Source organism: Staurois parvus, unplaced genomic scaffold (genome assembly GCF_062004578.1).
Source record: "Staurois parvus isolate SC_StPar_1 unplaced genomic scaffold, SC_StPar_1.0 ptg001090l, whole genome shotgun sequence".
Taxonomy (NCBI): Eukaryota; Metazoa; Chordata; class Amphibia; order Anura; family Ranidae; genus Staurois; species Staurois parvus.
In genome coordinates, this window is record NW_028318886.1 from 1,331,291 (window position 1) to 1,350,844 (window position 19,554).

At 40.3% G+C, this 19,554-nt stretch overlaps 1 protein-coding gene across 1 annotated transcript in view; it reads right to left on the reverse strand.

Annotated features, from left to right (window-relative positions):
- The window catches only part of BMP1 (bone morphogenetic protein 1), a 162,307-nt gene that overhangs the window by 54,394 nt on the left and 88,359 nt on the right, over nucleotides 1-19,554 (reverse strand). The window contains exons 8-11 of the mRNA XM_089658704.1: nucleotides 6,705-6,820; nucleotides 5,638-5,740; nucleotides 5,424-5,540; nucleotides 184-329 (exon numbers count right to left, since the gene is read on the reverse strand). Coding sequence (XP_089514830.1) covers nucleotides 184-329; nucleotides 5,424-5,540; nucleotides 5,638-5,740; nucleotides 6,705-6,820 — 482 coding nt within the window. The remainder of the gene's footprint in view (nucleotides 1-183; nucleotides 330-5,423; nucleotides 5,541-5,637; nucleotides 5,741-6,704; nucleotides 6,821-19,554) is intronic.

Here is a 19,554-nt window from a genome sequence, read left to right on the forward strand (position 1 = left end):
AAAAGGAGGAAAGGTAAATAGCATGAGAGAAAGTAAGTGAAAAAAAAAACTAAGAAAGCAAGAGGGAGGAAAAGAAAGAAAAAAGAAAAGAAAAGGTTGAAAGAACAAACAGGTCAAGCACTAGAGAAAAAGAAAATGATTGAGCACTATTCCACTCTAGTGCATACTCCATTTGTCTCTGACCTCAAAAGACTGGAAAGTAATTCCGATATTGAAGCCTTCAGACACACGCAACTTCCATACGCAGGACTTGTTGGGTCTGTAATCATCTGGATAATTTGGAGATTGTATGTGACCATTATCCTTCTTCATCTCTCCTCCACACAGAGCTGCAAAAATAGATGTAACATAAAGACAAAGTATTATAGTTAACTTGAAGTCCATTTAACATATCCATTTGTCCTAATTTGCAATCATTTGATTAACCATAGGAACTCTCTGAGGTTGTTAGCCTTCAGTATAATACATAATTTAGTTTTTTTTGTACAGGGATGATTTTGCACCTCTGATGGCTGTCATATGTTATCCAGCTTTGATAGGTACTGCTGATGGAGATGGAAGAGTGATTCCCCCTCCCCCCATTCCCACCCTCATTTGCATTTTAGTCTTTCTGTTCTTTGTTTTTTGTTTATTTTTCATTTTATGCTTTCTTATTTCACTTTATAATTTTTTTATTATTTTTATTTTTGTTCCCTTAGTAAGCTCTGGCTTGATCCCTGGCTGTTTCTGTTCCAGCACATTGTTCTCCATAATATCCAACTATGACCCTTTAGACAAACTTTGGACTGGTTATATTACACATTGATTATTTTCGTTGTTTTGTCTTTTTGTTTGTTTGACCAGGCTTTTGGATCCCCGGGTTAGTCTTGTGTTGTTGGTCTGCTTTATTGTTATACACTGTGTATTGCAGTGGGCTGCCCTCTGTCGTTCCCACTTCCCAGTATGGACGTTGTGGAGCGCTGTGCACTCCATCAGTCCCACTCTGCCTTTTGGGTTTTGACATGTGATGGAAAATGACATCACTTACGACATCACGCCAGAAGTGTGTAATTTTTCCGGAGGAACTGTCCACCATTTCTTCCGCTGTTCCGGTGGATATTGGCAAAGCGTAGGAGACGGGTGGGCAGGTAACTTCACCATCTTCTCCTATTTAAAGTCAAGCTAGGCTTAATACAGGTGTCACCACCATTGTGTGGGTTTTTATATGCACTGTTGGATTAAACCAAATTTCAGTTCAGCTAGGTAAGCATTATGTGATGGAGTGATTGTATTGGCAGCATTTCTTTCTGCAGTATTTTGAGCCTTGATAGTGTTATATACTTATTAGATCATTGCGATTTCCTTTCTCTTTTCTAGTTTTTTGTCATTTTGTGTGCCGCCTCTAATTATCCATCATATATTGTATTCTGGAAGCATCTCCAGCCGGCTGATCTGGCTATTTAACTTAACATTCTGCTGGTGAGTCTTTGGAGTGGGCTTGGATCTGTAACCTGCGTTTGGTTGTATGCTTTGGTGTTCATGGGTAATGTTTGGGTCTTCATGTGAGTAGAACTAGTTGTTTTCTCTCTTGTACTTAGGCACAATTCTATTCACAGGAGTGGTTTATGGGCATGGTTGCAACCTAGTCACGGTTTATAAGAGTCCAGTCTTCTAGACACTGTGGTTTTATCTTTATAGACAGTATATTCCTGTGCTCTGGGGTGTTTTTATAGAGATGGTGGTGCCATTTTGGTCATGCTCTTTGCCCCCCCCCCCGCCCCCCTTAGTGCTGGTACTCACTTTCTCCTGGGGATAACACCTTTCTCTCCCCTCTTTCCCTCTCAGGTGTGGGGTTTTTTTTTTTATTCCTCTTTCGTATCTCAACTGGGTGACGGCTATTGTGAGGCAAATTTTTTTATCTGTTTGTACTTTTATTTGTACTTTGTAATATAATTATGTAGTATTTGTATATTAATATTAGTAATAACATGTTTGCTGTATTCTTAATTAGCTGCATTGTCTCAGAGTGTATAATCAAGTGGATCCTGAAGAAGCCCTCTGTTATGAAACGCATCGATCCACAAACTCTTACGAATGTTTACCCTATTTTACACACTGAATGTCACAATTGTAGCTACTGACATTTGTTTTTATGGAAAGAAATCCTTTTTAAATGTAAAAATAAAAATGTGTTGTTAGGAATGATTTTCTTTTTTTGTGAGTTTTTTTTGGGCACGTTAAATATCCCCATCTCCCATAACCCTGTCTGGGTACATGCGGAGTTGCATTTTCTTTACACTGATGTCCATTTAAAACTACTATCTATATAAGTCTACCCTATCACACAGGGTGGCAACGTAGCCATTTCACTGCAGAACGAACAGCAGTGTCACCATTTTAAAGAAGTGGAAAGATAACAGCAGTACTGGCAGGATCAACATGTAAAAACTGCTACAGAGGGGACTGTGTGGAACTGCTGTAATAATAATGCTGGCAGAATGCATCACATGGGCTCAATCACATACAGTTGTGTTCAAAATAATAGCAGTGTGTTGAAAAAAGTGAATAAAGCTCAAAATCCTTTTAATAGCTTTTATTTCCATACACACAAATGCATTGGGAACACTACACATTCTATTCCAAATCAAAACATGAAGAAAAATATATCAAATTTGTGTTGTTCCTCTAAAAAAATTGAAGAAAAGTGAATATTAGACTGTTCAAAAAAATAGCAGTGTTTGTATTCTTTACAAACTCAAACATTCACTATATAAACTGAAAAATGTTTGAAGATTTTGCTTTCCTTTGAATCACTTAATGAATATTTAGTTGTATAAGCACTGTTTCTGAGAACTGCTGTACATCTGTGTTGCATGGAGTCAACCAACTTCTGGCACCTGTGAACAGGTATTCCAGCCCAGGATGATTGGACTACATTCCACAGTTCTTCTCTATTTCTTGGTTTTGCCTCAGAAACTGCATTTTTGATGTCACCCCACAAGTTTTCTATTGGATTAAGATCCGGGGATTGGGCTGGCCACTCCATAACGTCAACCTTGTTGGTCTGGAACCAAGATGTTGCACATTTACTGGTTTGGGGTCGTTGTCTTGTTGGAACACCCATTTCAAGGGCATTTCCTCTTCAGCATAAGGCAGCATGACCTCTTCAAGTATTCTGATGTATTCAAACTGATCCATGATCCCTGGTATGCGATAAATAGGCCCAACACCGTAGTATGAGAAACATCCCCATATCATGATGCTTGCGCAACCATGCTTCCCTGTCTTCACAGTGTACTGTGGCTTGAATTCAATGTTTGGGGGTCGTCTGACAAACTGTCTCTGGCCACTAGACCCAGAAAGAACAATCTTACTTTCATCATTCCACAAAATGTTGCGCCATTTCTCTTTAAGCCAGTCAATGTGCTCTTTGGCAAATTGTAACCTCTTCAGCACATGTCTTTTATTCAACAGTGGGACTTTGCGGGGGATTCTTGCAGATAGCTTGGCTTCACATAGGCGTCTTCTAATTGTAACAGTACTCACAGGTAACTTTAGACCTTCTTTGATCTGCCTGGAGCTGATTGTTGGCTGAGTCCTTGCCATTTTGGCTATTCTTCTATCTATTCGAATGGTAGTTTTTCGCTTTCTTCCACGTCTTTCAGGTTTTGGTTGCCATTTTAAAGCATTTGCGATCATTTTAGCTGAGCAGCCTATTTTCTGCACTTCTTTATATGTTTTCCCCTCTCCAGCTTTTTAATCAAGGTACACTGTTCTTCTGAACAATGTCTGGAACGACCCATTTTCCTCAGAATTTCAGAGAAATGCACTGTAACCAGCATGTACAACATTTGCTGCCTTCCTTCCTTAAATAAGGGCAATAATTGCCACCTGTTTTTCAAAGAATGAATGACCTCACTAATAGAACTCCACACTGCTATTATTTTGAACATGCCCCTTTCAATTAGTGATTCAATTACACAGAATCAGCAGCATGCATGTCATGACTGTTGGGTCTGTTGGATTTCTATTACTCTACTACACCTGCTAGTAAATTATTTGCCATGTAGAAATATCATTTCTACCAAAAACAGTGATTGATCAGGTTAGTGATGTCTGACTGCTATTATTTTGAACACAACTGTAGGTGTCCAGGCCCATGCAAAGAGAAAAGACTTTTGTTGCGTATATGAATACACATCAGCTGTGTGGACCCATCTGCACAGCCCAATTTGACAGGTACACAGTCCTGGATGCAGAGCCTGTGAGGCAGGATGGTAGTCTGTCTTTGGAGCATTAGATCTGCCAGGGTCCCTGGTGCATCTGCTAGAAACCTTACCAGATCAGCATACCATTAGACAATCTGCAGCAATGAGGATCACTGAATACCTTCAATCTCGATCCTGTGGAGTAGTTCCGATAGCAAAGTTTAGGGAGAGGAAAGGTATAGATCAGGGTGCACTGATCCTATGGAGCCACCAGTTTACCCACTACATCTGCTAGAGGATCCCTGCACCTGGATACAAACCTGTCCAGCAGAGGCCGCATGGTCTACATCCAGCATCCCCCACCTGTAACACAGGTCCTGGAACACCACCGGGAGACCACTCACCTAGGTCCAGACGTTGCCGACAGAAGTAATCTACCTGCGCATTGTCCATGAATGTACACGGCTGACAAGGATAGAACATTAAGTTCTGCCCAAAACAGGATCTGCTCTAGCGCTCTTGCCACAGCAAGACTTCGGGTTCCTCCATGATGGCTGATCTACACTATGACATCATCCGATTGAATTTGGATCAGGTGGCCCTTCAGCAGGTTGTTCCAGGGCTGAAGAACAACCAAAGAAAAACACCAAAGAAAAACCAAACATCTTGGAACTTCACACGAAGTTCCAAGATGTTTACTGTGATACAAGATTCCTCCAATGAACAAGCCCAATACACTGACAGGAATAACTTGGTCCTTAGCATCAATGGTATCAGCCTATCTAGGGAAAGGACAGTTTGTCCCACTATGACAGAATTTTGCATGGCACAGGTCTGGAGTGAAAGAGGGCAAAGAAAACGAACATCAGCTCCAGTAATCTCATGCACAGGGAGAGTTGGAAGGCTTTTGAATGAAAGGTCTGAACAGTCAGAGAAACATTGTTTAACAGAGCCCACAATGATTGTTCTCTCAACAGGAGGTCTTTTAATGGAGATGCCAGAAGAGGCAACAGGGCCAACACTGGAGCCAACATTTAAAAAAGGTCATTAGCATGTTGATGAATCTTCAAAATATAAGCAGATTCAATTTCAGCTTTAAAATGTTTCAAGAAGGCTTTTCATTGCTTACTGTACGTAAATATTTTCAGAAGAATGTTTAAAAACTAAGCAGTTTATCAACTTCCCCATCTCCATATCCCTGGATCGCTGACAGACACTGGTCACTTTCCCACTTACCTTCATACACAGCATGGAATCCCTTCCCCACATAGTTGCTGCTGCTTCGGAACTCAATCCACAAACGACTATCACTGGATATAATGGGCTCTGGGATCTTCTCTCCACAATAACGGCCTGAGAAAGGAGCAGTCCTTATGATTCTACAGTTCTATTTAAATCATTTTCAGAATAAAACCAACAACTTCTATTAAAAAACAAAAAAGGAGAGTACCAATGAGAGGAGCTTTCTTCCAATGTCCATCTCTGACCTCAATGTAGTCATACCAGCAGAGGCGGCTTCGGTACACATCCAAAGAGGTAAAGTTCAGAATTATCTACAGGAGGGCGGTGATGAGAGAGTGCGATTTTATTATAGTACATATGATGGCAGGGAAAACTAAACCAATCCTTTTAGGAATGAAATATGGAGAACTGCCTCTGCACAATGCAACACTAAAAGCGATACTAACGGTTCATTTTAAAAAAAAAAAAAATTTTAACACAGTGAAATAACACAGTGAAATACCACCCAGGGGAACTGCCACATTTGTTCCATTAGTATTTAGAAGCACTCATCAGTCAATAGCTGTAGGCCAGCAGGCCCAGTTTTTATGGTGGCCATGCCCCACAAGGGCCTAAATGTACATGTCTCCCCTCAAGGGGGATTACTGCCCTGGACCTGTAAAGCACCCTGCCAGTGAGGTCTCCGAGAACACTGCACACTAGAGAAAGCTGCTGGCAGGATCCAGCACACACCAGCAGACACTACAGGCAATTACTGCTCTTGTACGCAGGGTCTTGGTACTGTCCCTCTTAGTCTGCTGGCTGCAGCAACTGATTCAGATAAAGCCCCCTTCCACCCCATGAGGGATGCAAGGAACAGGGCAGAAGTTATGGGAAACAGAACCCGCAAAAAAAGATTTTAGGAGAAACACAGGGAGGCACATCCATCACCTAAGGACAGTAAATAAAAACTGAGGCTTAGCGGACTTGGAAGAGGTTATACCTGGGTGGAGATCATTGCTATTTTTTGGCCAGCGACCTTTACCTGAAGGTGACAACATAACCCAAGGAGTCATGAATATTAACTCTTCTGTGTTCTGTGATTTACTGCATGAACAAGATGTTACAGGTAAACCAAAAATCCTACAATTTCTGCCCTTTATTTTTCCTAAATGCAACCCAAAACTGAAACAATAAAATTTGCATTGTGCAGAACCAGCTACCCATGTTTCTTTATAATCAATCACATACTGTATGTCAGATAATTAACCAAAGCATCTTCAGCAAGATACACACCTTCTCCCCTGGGGTAACAGAAAGCCTCCACACGCAATGCACATAAGCAGAATAGCCATTTGGGTAACCTGGAGATGAGAAATTGCCCTGACTGTCCTGCAAAGTCTCCCCGCAGGCTGTGGAGATACACAAGAGTCCTTGTTAATATATTATATAATATAACTAAAAGGTGACAATAATTGCATGAACAATGGTATGAACACATAGCAAAACTACACAATCAGCAAAGGCTTCAAGCCTATATTCAGCCACATTTGTTTACAGTTTTGTACACATTTTGGCTGGAGTTAGGCTTTAAAGAAATTCAGAGGGGGAGACTTAGGTGAAGTTAGGGAGAATCAAGGGTTGTCCCTCTTCCCTGACCTCTCCTGCCACTACTCACCTCTGTAAACGCATGCTTCTGAATTTATCCTAATGGCAAGAGATAGTTTTAACAAGTTCATTAGCAATTTAGAAAGTTAAGCTATGTGGTTTTCATGCCCTTCCTCATATTATATTGTCATTTTTGCTCCCTTATCTATCCAATTATCTTGTTGCCGTCTTGTATTTCATTGCAAAAAACTTGGTTGTAGGACTGCTTTTAAAAAGTTTGGCAGGTCAGATGATTTTGGAATATCATGGTAAGGTGTCTCTATCTTACCTGATTTGTGCATTTCATAAGCATTAGAACACTGTGTCACTTCTAATACAATTTATTATTCCAAACAGAGACATTTTTTGTGTAAAGGTGCAAAGTCATTTGGTTTCAAAGTATGCTCAGGAGCGGATTATGATACACTACGTCTTAAAATGTTTGTGACAACATATTACTACTTTATATAGCCTTTTTCTCCTTAAAGTTGAACTCCAGAAATTAGCCACTTTGTAAAATGTGCTGGAATACTATGGGTAATGTCCAACGAGGTTCATGCCACCTTGTGGACTTAATTCTTTACTTTACTTTCTAAGCCTGGGGAGCATAGCTATGCCTATATTTTTGGCACTCCAATGCTGGACCTTCTTCGCCTGGAATATAGTGGTAGCTGTACTATGTATAACTACCAGCTGTAAATTAAAACGATAAGTCCATGAGGTGACATGCACCTCATTGTACTTGACTCATATTAAGGCAGCACATTTTACAAAGTGGCAGATCACCTTTAAAGCGATTAAAAAAAAAAAAAAAAGCGTACAATGAAAAACATGTTACACTTACCTGCTCTGTACACAGAGCAGCCCTGATCCTCCTTTTCTTGGGTCCCCTGTCAGTTCTTCTGCCCCCCCCCCCCTCTGCTGCTGTGTGCGCCCATAGTAAGCCGCTTGTTATGGGGGCACTATGTGTCCATTGCCCCCGACCCCTCCTCAGTGGCTGTGATTGAGAGCAGCCAGAGCCAATGGTTTCTCTGAGCCTATGAGGAGGAAAAGAAAGCAGGGAGCAGCTGCTCTCGTGCCCAGTGCTGGATCAACACCGTGCTCAAGTATAAAGAGGGGTAGGGGGGGAGAAGCTGCACTTAGGTTTTTACCTTAATGCACAGAATGCATTAAAGTAAACACCTTCAGCCTTTAGAACCAAATTTAAACTGCTGGCATGTATGAATGGCTGAGCAAAAACCAAGAATCCATAAAATGGTACATAAACAATGTGAAAAGGGCAATAAATCACAGCAACCAGATTCCAGTAGGATCATTTTCAAGAGGTACATGTCAGTCACAGCAGCCTCTGTATTTCTCTGTACAGGTTTCCTTTAACTAAATGCTTTCACACCACAAGCAGAAATTTTAGATTATGTACCTTAGTCAGATTTAACAGCTGACAAAGCTTTCAATGCAAAGCTATTGGCTGGAAGTTAAGCCAGGATCAGAGGTTGTTCCTGCAATAAGAAAACAGCAGACATAGGTGGCTGACAGTTCCACTGACTTCCTAATTACACATTCTCTGCGGTATTGCTCTCTCCCCCCACCCTCCTGCGCTGTCTCCCCACTCATGATGATGTCACAGTCATGTGATTTCCAGATGTCACACAGATGTTCTGAGGTTATCTGTGAATACCAGATGTGAAGATACTTAGTTTAGGTTCTGAGAAAATAACTGTAGCCGATGAGGGGTTAAATTACCTCTAAAGAATTCCTGCCTCTTCTTAGAGTGAACACTTAAAAGGTACAAAATTCATCAGCCTACTCCACTCACTCCCCAAAAGCAACTACTTGACCATTAAAATGATAAATGTCCCCTCGGTGTAAGGCTTACTGCTTTACAGTAGTACAGGTTGTTTCAAGTGAAGTTTACTGCTGATGGATTTTGTCAAAAATAAGAAAAGTAAATTGAAGGAAAAATATTTACAATGCACCTAACTATAAGGTCTCATGCACACTGTGCATTTTTACAGCTGTCTTTTTTTTTCTACAGCCAATAAACTCCACAGCATGTTATTCTATGTGTCCATGCACACATAGGTTTTAATCAGCGTTTTTTGGCTGGGGCGTTTTCTGGTTGGAAAAAAAAACAAGAAAAAGTGGGACTCAAGGAGGTTTTTTAGCTGTAAAAATGCTATAATGCTGGGAAATGTTTGAGCGTTTTTTTCAGCCAAAGTTTTTCTTTTTTGTGTAAAAATAAATAAAACTGCGAACGTGGAGAAGCTTTTAAAATGATTTTATACAGCTTACGCTACCTGCGTTTTTAGAACGCCTAGTGTGCATGAGGCCTAAAGGTTATTACCAACAGATTCTTTTGTTTTTTTTGACAAAGTTTGATTCTTGGTCTACAGAGAACAAAGAATCAGGCACTCAATGTCCCTACCAAAATCATAAATTCTACAGTCAACTTTAAGCAAAAGCCAATAAACCAGATTATATAGTTTTGTTACTTTTCATTTAATTATAGGACTGCTTTGGAGCATGTAGACCAGCCTTTCTGAATCTTTTCAACAAAAAGGAACCCTACTACAGCTTCTATTAATGACACAGGATCTATGAATTGAGGGCGTGGAGCTATCAATCATATGTCTGTCCCCTATTCAGAGATATTGTGTTATTCATAGAAGCTGTAGTACAGCTTTTATGAATGGTGGATTTACTAGGAAAAAGGGCAAGCATAGTCAAACTATCTTGGTAAGAGCTCTTGACAGCCCCTTTGTGTATTAATCCATGCAGCACCAGCAGATTAAGTGATCATCGTCAGTGGTTGACCTGCTTTTTGGGTACTTCTTCCCCCTGCCCCTTTACTCCCCTCTTCTTTTTATTCTACCATTTTTTTTATTCATTTTTCTTCATTGTGATTTGAGTGGCACCGCACCTTTAGCTTATTTATCTTTCATTAAAGTGGAAGTCCAGCCTATTCCTAACCATACTTAAATCTGGTCCGACCCACCTTCTAAACACTATTCCATCTACCCTGTGAAAGGAAGATTTTATACTTTCCTATTCTGAGAGTGATCTGGTCCAGGAGCCTTCAATGTAGAGGGGGGACAGCCAACAATGGATGCCCCATAGAAAGCCTATGGGTGACATTAGCACCTAGGCTATGCAGCCATTGTTGGCAATTTCTCCTCTTGACTGAAGCCAACCGCTGGGGAGATCATGCAACCGGAACTGAGTGCCCTCAGAATAGGCAAGTATACACATCTTCCCATGGTAGATAGAAAAGGGTTTAGAAGGGGGGGGGGGAGCAGGTTCAAGCTAATTTGGGAAAAGGCTGCACTTTCATTTTAAATTGTAATCTTTACAGGAGATTGGAGATTTGTTTTTCTTTGATAGGGATATTGATTGATTATTAACCTGTGGCTTCAAATGGAATTTAAAGTGATTTTTTTTTCAACTGTATCTGTTTATTCCTCTGTACAAAAAACTATATTTTTTTATGTCCCTTGAGCCGATTTTTCTATTTTTAATTTAGGCTGCACTTGTGCTTTAATAGTATTCCCCTTTGGTCCAGCTTTCTCAGTAGTTGAAGCCCAGTGCTTATGATGTGGGAAGCAGTGGGTCTGTCTTAATATATAACTAAAGGCAAAACTGGGGTTTTGTTTGTTTTTTTTAAGTTTAGGTCAGAATGGAGAGGTATTAGGACTCATCAGTTTCTATTGCTGTCTGTGCCCTTCGCTAAGGAGATTCACCCTCTGTTTGTCCAGTTTACCACTATCATTGAAAGGTGAAAGTAAAGGAAAATCCCAAATTTTGTGTTGTTCCCAGAAAAGTAATAGGAGGGGAGATCTTCCAATGGGGACACTAGTTCTTATGACCTGGGGGTCCCTAAGGAATGCCCTTAATTTGCAGGTATTACCTCTCACTTCCTGTATGGCTATAGGACAGGAAGTGAAGGGAAATCTCCTCAATAAGACACAGATGGCAAAAAAAAAAACCCAAAATCTGATAAGGGTAATAATCCTCCCTTGCTCTGTCCAAAATAAAAAAAAAAAAAAAAGTTTTGCCTATAGTTCTACTTTAAGTGCTCTGACAAGACTGCAATTTAAAAAAGGCACTATATAGTCACTAGGGAAAACCAGGTGTTTTCAGCTATTTTCCCCTTGGGGTTTTAAGTATCCCTCCCAATGGAATGCGGACAAGAAATCATGGATTGCCAAATTGAAGTTTGAGGGCTAAGAACTTGATGATGTCACAGACTATGATGTCAATTTGGCCTGTTTGCCACCAGTTGATAAGATATTATGCTTGCCTTTGGAGAAGAGATTTTTCAGTAAACAGTCTATATTTCTGAAACAAATAAGTTCTGTGGGCTTCCATTACTTATATCACACCATACAGGGGTTAAAATGGCAATGCATACAATTGGAGAAAAGAGGCTAACAGAGGTTGAAGAGTGCTGATACTGTTGAATTTTAAGAAGCAGTAAGGAAAGTGGAAATTTCATCTCCATAGGGCTCTCCAAATGTTGGTAAGAATTTGCTATTTTCAAGCTGGAGATGTAGCAGGTTTGGTGTAATAACTCCATGATGAAGGAAGCATCTCTTCCTTAAGTAACCAACTTTTGAGGGGTGGTAGTGAATGGCATCATGAGTTGCTTTGTAAAAGTTCTTGTTCTGCCTTAATGGCACTGCTAAAGAGAACTACTTATTTAATCCATTGATTAATGCATTTCTCCTTTCTCCAACAACCAACTTCTAAAAGATATACTTTAGGTCTGCCCTGAGAACTATAAGGCCTTGTGCATACTGGACATTTTTGACACTGCTCTTAAGGGCATCTAGCTATTTTATTCTGCCTCTAAATGCCCTTGCTTGTTAGCCTACGTGTCCAAACACGCATAGGCGTTTGGAGGCAGAAACAATCCCCCACTGCCAACATGTCCAGGAGCAGCAGCGTTTTGGCAGAAAAAACACTCTGAGGAAAGGGACTCATCCCCAAAATGCGTCACAAAGCCGACCACACTGACAGTCGGACACCCTGCCTATTGTTGTGGCCATCTCCATTGTCTTACAAAGAGTTACATGCATGGTATGTTTGGGAGTATGTTTTTTACATTTTAAATAAACCTTGGATAATGCACTAGGTGTTTGAGCCACCTGTTTGCTCTTTTCCTTTTGCGTTTAGGGCTTGAGCATTAATTTATTTCAATGGCCTGAATAAATTATTATTCTGGCCAATTAAATGAATCAAACACCAAGCTCTTGACACGCTTAAACGCTTTACAAGTGTTTACAAGCACCAAGGGTTTCTTCTGTCAAAACAGAGCTGCCAAGAGGATGGTGCTTAGGAGACATATCAAAAACTTCCACTGTATGAATCCTTAGAGTAATTTTTTTTGTATGGAAATGCTGCCGTGTCATGTCCTATATGAAATGCCCAACCTAAGTTAAGACTGTGTATGGATTTGGCCAATTAGTGGCTTATTGATATGAGTCTTTAAAAGGCTCTCTATAGCCCATTGCTACCAGTCTGACAGCAGGAGTTTCATTGTTTGAATTTGACTGTGGCCACTACCACTGATTTTTCCTTCCAGTACTTGGCTGCTGCCAATACTGCATGTTTTTCACACCTCTTTACAGAATGCAATATAACGTGCTTCTTTAAAGCTCTGCCAACGAAAGCTGTCCTTTTACCCGGACATCTGGAAATAGGCACAAAGTACCATGGTTGATAAATATTGGTTTTGGGAAACACTGTCATTCTATTTAAAGAAAACCTTTTATAAAGGAAATACATGGTCTGTTGCTTATCTTTCCATCCTACGATTTTAATTGTCTGCACCTCATACAAGGATCCTTTGAGTTCAATACTGGTTCAGTACAAGAATATAGTTTAGGTATTTTCACTTCACTTCATTTGCTGTATACTTTTCAGAAATCCAGCAATGCCAACCCACTTATTTCAAGACAGTTACATTTCAGATGTCCCAATCCTTCCTCACTCTATGCAGAAATGTAAAAGCACTGACTGGGAAACGTACTAAGAAAAAGAGAGGCAACTGATGTCCTTCAAAACATGCTAGTTGCCTGTGAATGTGAAATGCTGCGCTGCTTTCTAATAAAAATAAGTAAATTATACACACACACACCTCAAAAAAATTGAAGGAACACTTTGAAAACACATCAGTTCTCAATGAGGAAAAATATCATGCTGGAAATTTATACTGATATGGACTGGGTAATGTGTTAGATATGCAAGGATGTCCCATTGTTTGATGGAAATTAAAATTATCAACCTACAGAGGACTGAATTCAAAGTCACCCCTAAAATCAAAGTGAAAAAATTATGCAGCAGGCCAGTCTATTCTACTGAAATATTATTGCAGCAACTCAAAATGGTACTCAGTAGTTTGTATGGCCCCCACCTGCTTGTATGCGTGCCTGACAATGTCGGGGCATGCTCCTAATGAGCCAACGGATGGTGTCCTATTGGATTTGGGTTAGGTGAGCGTGGGGGCCATTCAATGGTATCAATTCCTTCATCCTCCAGGGACTGCCTGCATACTCTCACCAGATGAGGCCGGACATTGTCATGCACCAGGAGGAACCCAGGACCTGCTGCACCAGGGTAGGATCTGACAATGGGTCCAAGGATTTCATCCCGATACCTAATGGCAGTCAGGGTGCCATTGTCTAGCCTGTAGAGGTCTGTGCGTCCCTCTGTGGATATGCCATCATTGACCCACCACCAAAACGGTCATGTTAAACAACGTTTCAGGCAGCATAACATTTTCCATGGCTTCTCCAGACCCTTTCCCGTCTGTCATGTGCTCAGGGTGTATCTGAGCTCATCTGTGAAAAGCACAGAATGCCAGTGGCAGACCTGCCAATTCTGGTATTCAATTGCAAATGTCAATCGAGCTCTGTGGTGCCGGGCAGTGAGCACAGGGCCCACTACAGGACGTCAGGCCCTCAGGTCACCCTCATGAAGTCTGTTTCTGATTGGTCAAAGACATTCACACCAGTGGCCTGCTGGAGGTCATTTTGTAGGGCTCTGGCGGTGCTCATCCTGTTCCTTCTTGCACACAGGAGCAGATACCAGTACTGCTGATGGGTTAAGGACCTTCTACGGCCCTGTCCAGCTCTCCTAGAGTAACTTCCTGTCTCCTGGAATCTCCTCCATGCTCTTGAGACTGTGCTGGGAGACACAGCAAACCTTCTGGCAATGGCACGTATTGAAGTGCCATCCTGGAGGAGTTGGACTGCCTGTGCAACCTTTGTAGGGTCCAGGTATCGCCTCATGCTACCAGTAGTGACACTGACAAAGAATAAGAGAGGGTAGAGGTTCATAAATATGCTGTATCACCCAGTATATGGTTTCTGCCCAGTAACCAAAAGACATGCATACAAAAAAAGAGGGGTTGTGAAAAAGAAATTTACTGAAAAAGTGGTTACATCATGGACAGAATGCGATACTCAGAATGATTCCCATAAATTATGCTTTATTACACAATAGTTATAGACAATAGGGTAAATACCCTGGTTTACCATCACCTCAGTAGGAGATAATACACACAGACCTAAAATCAAATAAAAGCAACATCAAGACCGGTCTTAACCTCCCTAGCGGTATGATTATTTCAGATTTTTGGTGCTAAAAGCGGTACCATTATTTTGCATGGAAATATGTAGTTTTTTTATTGTAGGCTGTAATATTTAGGAATAACTCACTGAAATCTGTCCGAACAAGAGTCTATTAAACATCCCGGGTATGATAAAATTTGAAACACAAAATCATAAATTATAATTTAATAATCATAAAAAATAATAATATAACAATAATACATTTAATTCAATAATATAATCAAACCAAAAACACTGAAATTTTAAATATAGCGCCAAGTTCGCACATCGCTGAGCAAAGTCGCAAAATCGTTTTCAGTGTCTGATGCCAAATTTCTCCACGAATCATTATCACTCAATTCTGCAAGTGGTTCTGATTTACTATCGCTGTTCTCTAGCTGATTCTCTAGCTGATCTGGGTTGAAACAGCAATGTTTTACTATGTAAAATCATTTTGGAAAAAATTACATTTTTTTTAAATTTTCAAATTTCCTGCCGGCGCCCGTACATCCCGACGTCACAGGGACCGGAACACAGAAGCCGGATGCCGGCATCAGCCGGAGGAGATGGCCGGGGACGCTGCAGGGGACACATCGCGGGAGCAAAGGACAAGGTAAGTGCTTCAGGGACTCCCTATACAGCGCCCGCATGGTAAGCCCGAGTGTAGCTTGGGGTTACCGCTTTTGGTACAGACATTTTACCCCGAGCTACACTCGGAAAAACCGTTAGGGAGGTTAATATAAATGTGCTGCATAAGCAATGACAGAAACCTGAAAGCATCACCTATGGCTCAGGTGGTGAGTGAACTGTCACACAGCTAGATGACAAGGCGTTTGTTCGACACTCTACACATACATCAGCAAGAATATATTGTTTGACTGTCCATTTGTCATCAATTTATTGCTGGTTGGGGACTATATGATTCACTATCCAGGTGCAAGGCACCAATTATATATTACAAGAGACGGAGGACCCAGCAGGCTTCATACTATCATCTATATTAAGGTGGTTTATAGTCCACATGTTGCGGTGAAGAAACCACGTGAAGCAGGGCCCTGTCATCTTTATCTCACTAAGGATACCAACAGTGATTCCTTTATGAATAACTCTGCATCTTTACATATGGGCATGTCCACTGTGATTCTGTACATGTTCACCACTCACTCGTGCCCTACATAGGGGCTGCATTTCTATCATTTTATCATCCTGTTATTATAGGAGCATCCGAACCCCCCCCCCCTTTTACATTTCCAATTTTTTCACCCACATTGCCTTGATTGGGTTATGGGTAATTTCATTAATATATGGTGCCTGTTATCAGCCATTATTGCATAGTGCTGTACAGCAGTATCCCCGATGGTACAATTTTTTTTACACACCCCCTGCTGGTGGTGTAACCAATGTGTTGGTGCTGAAAATACACTAGACAGGTTTCGGTCATTGCTTATGCAGCACATTTATATTAAGACCGGTCTTGATGTTGCTTTTATGTGATTTTAGGTCTGTGTGTATTATCTCATACTGAGGTGAAGGTAAACCAGGGTATTTACCCTATTGTCTATAAATATTGTGTAATAAAGCATAATTTTTGTGAATCATTCTGAGTATTGCATTCTGTCCATGATGTAACCACGTTTTCTGTGAATTTCTTTTTCACAGCCCCTCTTTTTTGTATGCAGTAGTGACACTGACCCTAGCCAAATGCAAAACTAGTGAAAAGCAGTCAGAAAAGATGAGTAGTGAAAAAAATGTCAGTGGCCTCCACCTGTAAAACCATTCCTGTTTTGCAGGTCGTCTCATTGTTGCCCATTTAGTGCACCTGTTAATTTCATTAACACCAAAGCAGCTGAAACTGATTAACAACCCCCTCTGCTGCTTAATTGACCAGATCAATATCCCAGGAGTTTAACTGACTTGATGCTATACTCGGATTAAAAGCGGTCCTTTAATTTTTATGAGCAGTGTATGTATGTATGTATGTATGTATGCATGCATACATACATCAGAATAAAGTCCAATCCACAGTCTCTCTTAGTGTTTCCAACAATATTTAGTGCCATCTTATTTATATAATGACTGACCGCAACAACAAATCATACGTTGTGCTGGTAAAGATAATCACATGTGTTCACGGGACTATCACATCCATATGGATGTAACACAGCCTGAAGATATTAAATTCCCCAGGTTTTCTTTGCTAGATGGATCATCCAACACCTCCTGTCCACTAGGATCACTCTTGCTAAATTTCCCAGTGCTCCAACATAGTATGGGGTAAGGTCCCTGTAAGACTCGCAATCATATTCATTAGGTCATGCCCGTAAAGAAGAGTGATCCTAGTGGACAGGAGGTGTTGGATGATCCATCTACCAGAGAAAACCTGGGGAACTAATATCAATGGCCTGTGTTACATACATACAGAGGTGAGAGTTCTGTGAGCACAGAGGTGACACGTTTGATTATCAGCAGTACAACATATGCTTTGTTGTTGGTGTCGTTCACTATATAAAGAAGAGGGCGCTAAATATTGTTGGAAGCACTGTGGATTGGACTTTATTCTGTTGCACAATGGAATTTGTGAATTCAACGCACATGTGTTGGGACCTTTTCTATTATTTTTTGGTACTTTATATTGTATATTATTTTCACAATAGGGTAATAATTTTGTTGTGGTTATTGATGTCATAGTGGGACATTAGGTGGACACACAGACACATTTGGTTTCTTATTCTCTTTTTTTTAAAAAAAAAAAAAAAGCGCAGCATTTCTTATTCACATTTATTATTATTGTTGAGAACACAATTTCACGTCAGCAGCAGCTTCACTGATTGTTATATTTATAATAAGTGGAGTAGTGACACTTCTTTGATGCTAATTGCCTGGCTATTTCTGGCTTCATTACTTTAAGTCACTGATCTGGGAACGATAATGCACAAAGTCAAGTAAAATGGGGAAAGAACTGAAGAAATATTGAAGCCATTTAATCACAGTGTCTACCAGACAAATAACATTTTAAAAAAAAATTTGTTTTATTTTAAAAAATCAGTAAACGTATCCTACATACTGCCTATAGCACAGGTTTCTTTTTGGAAACAGGATTGGTAAGGTCTTACTTCAGAACTGTTCTCAGTAAATGATAAAGCCCCTTCACATCACATAAAATTAGTAATACAAAAACCTGACTGCTGTATGTGATAATCAGATGATGAACAACCTAGGCTTGTCTCAGAGGCAAAGAAATACTAGAAATCTGGCTTGCTGATAACTGTCTGAGAATTAAATCATTTGCCAGGGTTTTAATCAGCGAACACACAAAATATGTTTACTGTGTATAATTAATGTTTTTTTAGTAAAACCTGTGGTTTGCCATTTGGCTCTTGCAACAGCCTATTCTTGCATTCCCTTTACTCTCCTGCTGCTCTGTTCAACTATAAGTGAGAAGCAGCCCTGTTTAAGCTACACAACTTGGAGCTTACACCGGGCTGAAGACTGTTTACAATAGCTGTCAATTTCTATGGGAAACTCAGGAGACATCTGGTTTCAGGAGTCCACTCCTGGTCTCCTGGTGGTTAAGGCAAATCTCTTCTCCCAGAGACTCCAGAGATTGTAGCTGCAAGCTATAGAAGAATAGAAAGTGATGTAAGCAGAGGGAGGAGGAGGTATGTAGAGCCTAACACAGAGTGTGCAATGTCCGGGGTGATGGCAGGCTCTAAAACAATTTCCCCAGGATGACATCTGTGCTTTCCCTACATTCATATGACAGCAGAAATGATGACTTCTGAAGTGGACACCGCAAGAACCATGGAAAAGGAATATACAAAAACATCCCAGAGTGTGGAAAGAGGACCAAAGTTGTAACCCAGTTGTGTAAAAGTACCTAGCCTGGGAGTGGAAGTACTTCATACAACCTGGATACAACTTTGGTCCTCTGTCTTAATAATAAAGGAAGTCTTCAAAGGGGATAATGCCTACCCTAAAAGCTGCAAACACAAAGAAGTATACCACCATTCAATAGACCAATAAACAAAGGAAAAAAAAAAAAAAAAAAGACGCCCAAAACCCCTGACTGGAAAATGATATTAAGAGGTGCTGACAAACCAATAAAAATATATATAAATGTGAAATGTAAACACCCAACAGAGCCTCCCTCTAAAGGCTATGTTGACATATGAAAAGATATAATAACATATTTACAAAAATGTGAGGGGTGAACTCACTTCTGTGAGATACTGTATATCAGGGCTAATGGGCATCTCTTCCAGACAGTGACGAACTGCAGGATGCGCTCAAGTATAAAGAGTACGGCCTCTCATAGTGCAACCAATTATGTGACTTCTTCAGGGACCTGAATTCCTGTAGTCGCCACGTGATGTGTGACGCAATGCAGTACGACGATGATCGCCGCCATCTTTGTTTACCCCAAATGATATGCTGTATGAGGGTTTTTTGCCCTGATGTTTTCATGTGAGTGCAATTTCATCTTATGTGTTTGTGGAAAATAAAAAACTGGTTGGATATGAGAGGCCCTTCTATTTATGTTTGAGCGCATCCTGCAGTTGGTCACTGTTCGGAAGAAATGCCCATTAGCCCTGACATACGTGTTTCATTTGATCACTTTTATTATATTGTTCATTTATGCTAACCACTTTTATTGATTTACCTGCACGGCTCAGACTAATGGTCGGCCAGGTGTTTATTTTATTGATAATACCTTGTCTATGGGTTTTTGATTAGTATCTTCCACAGTGTTTATTCATCTTTTATACACTTTTACACGGATATTGTGTCTATAGCCTTTAGAGGGAAGCTCTGTTGGGTGTTTACTTTTCACATGTGTATATATATATATATATATATATATATATATATATATATATATATATATATAT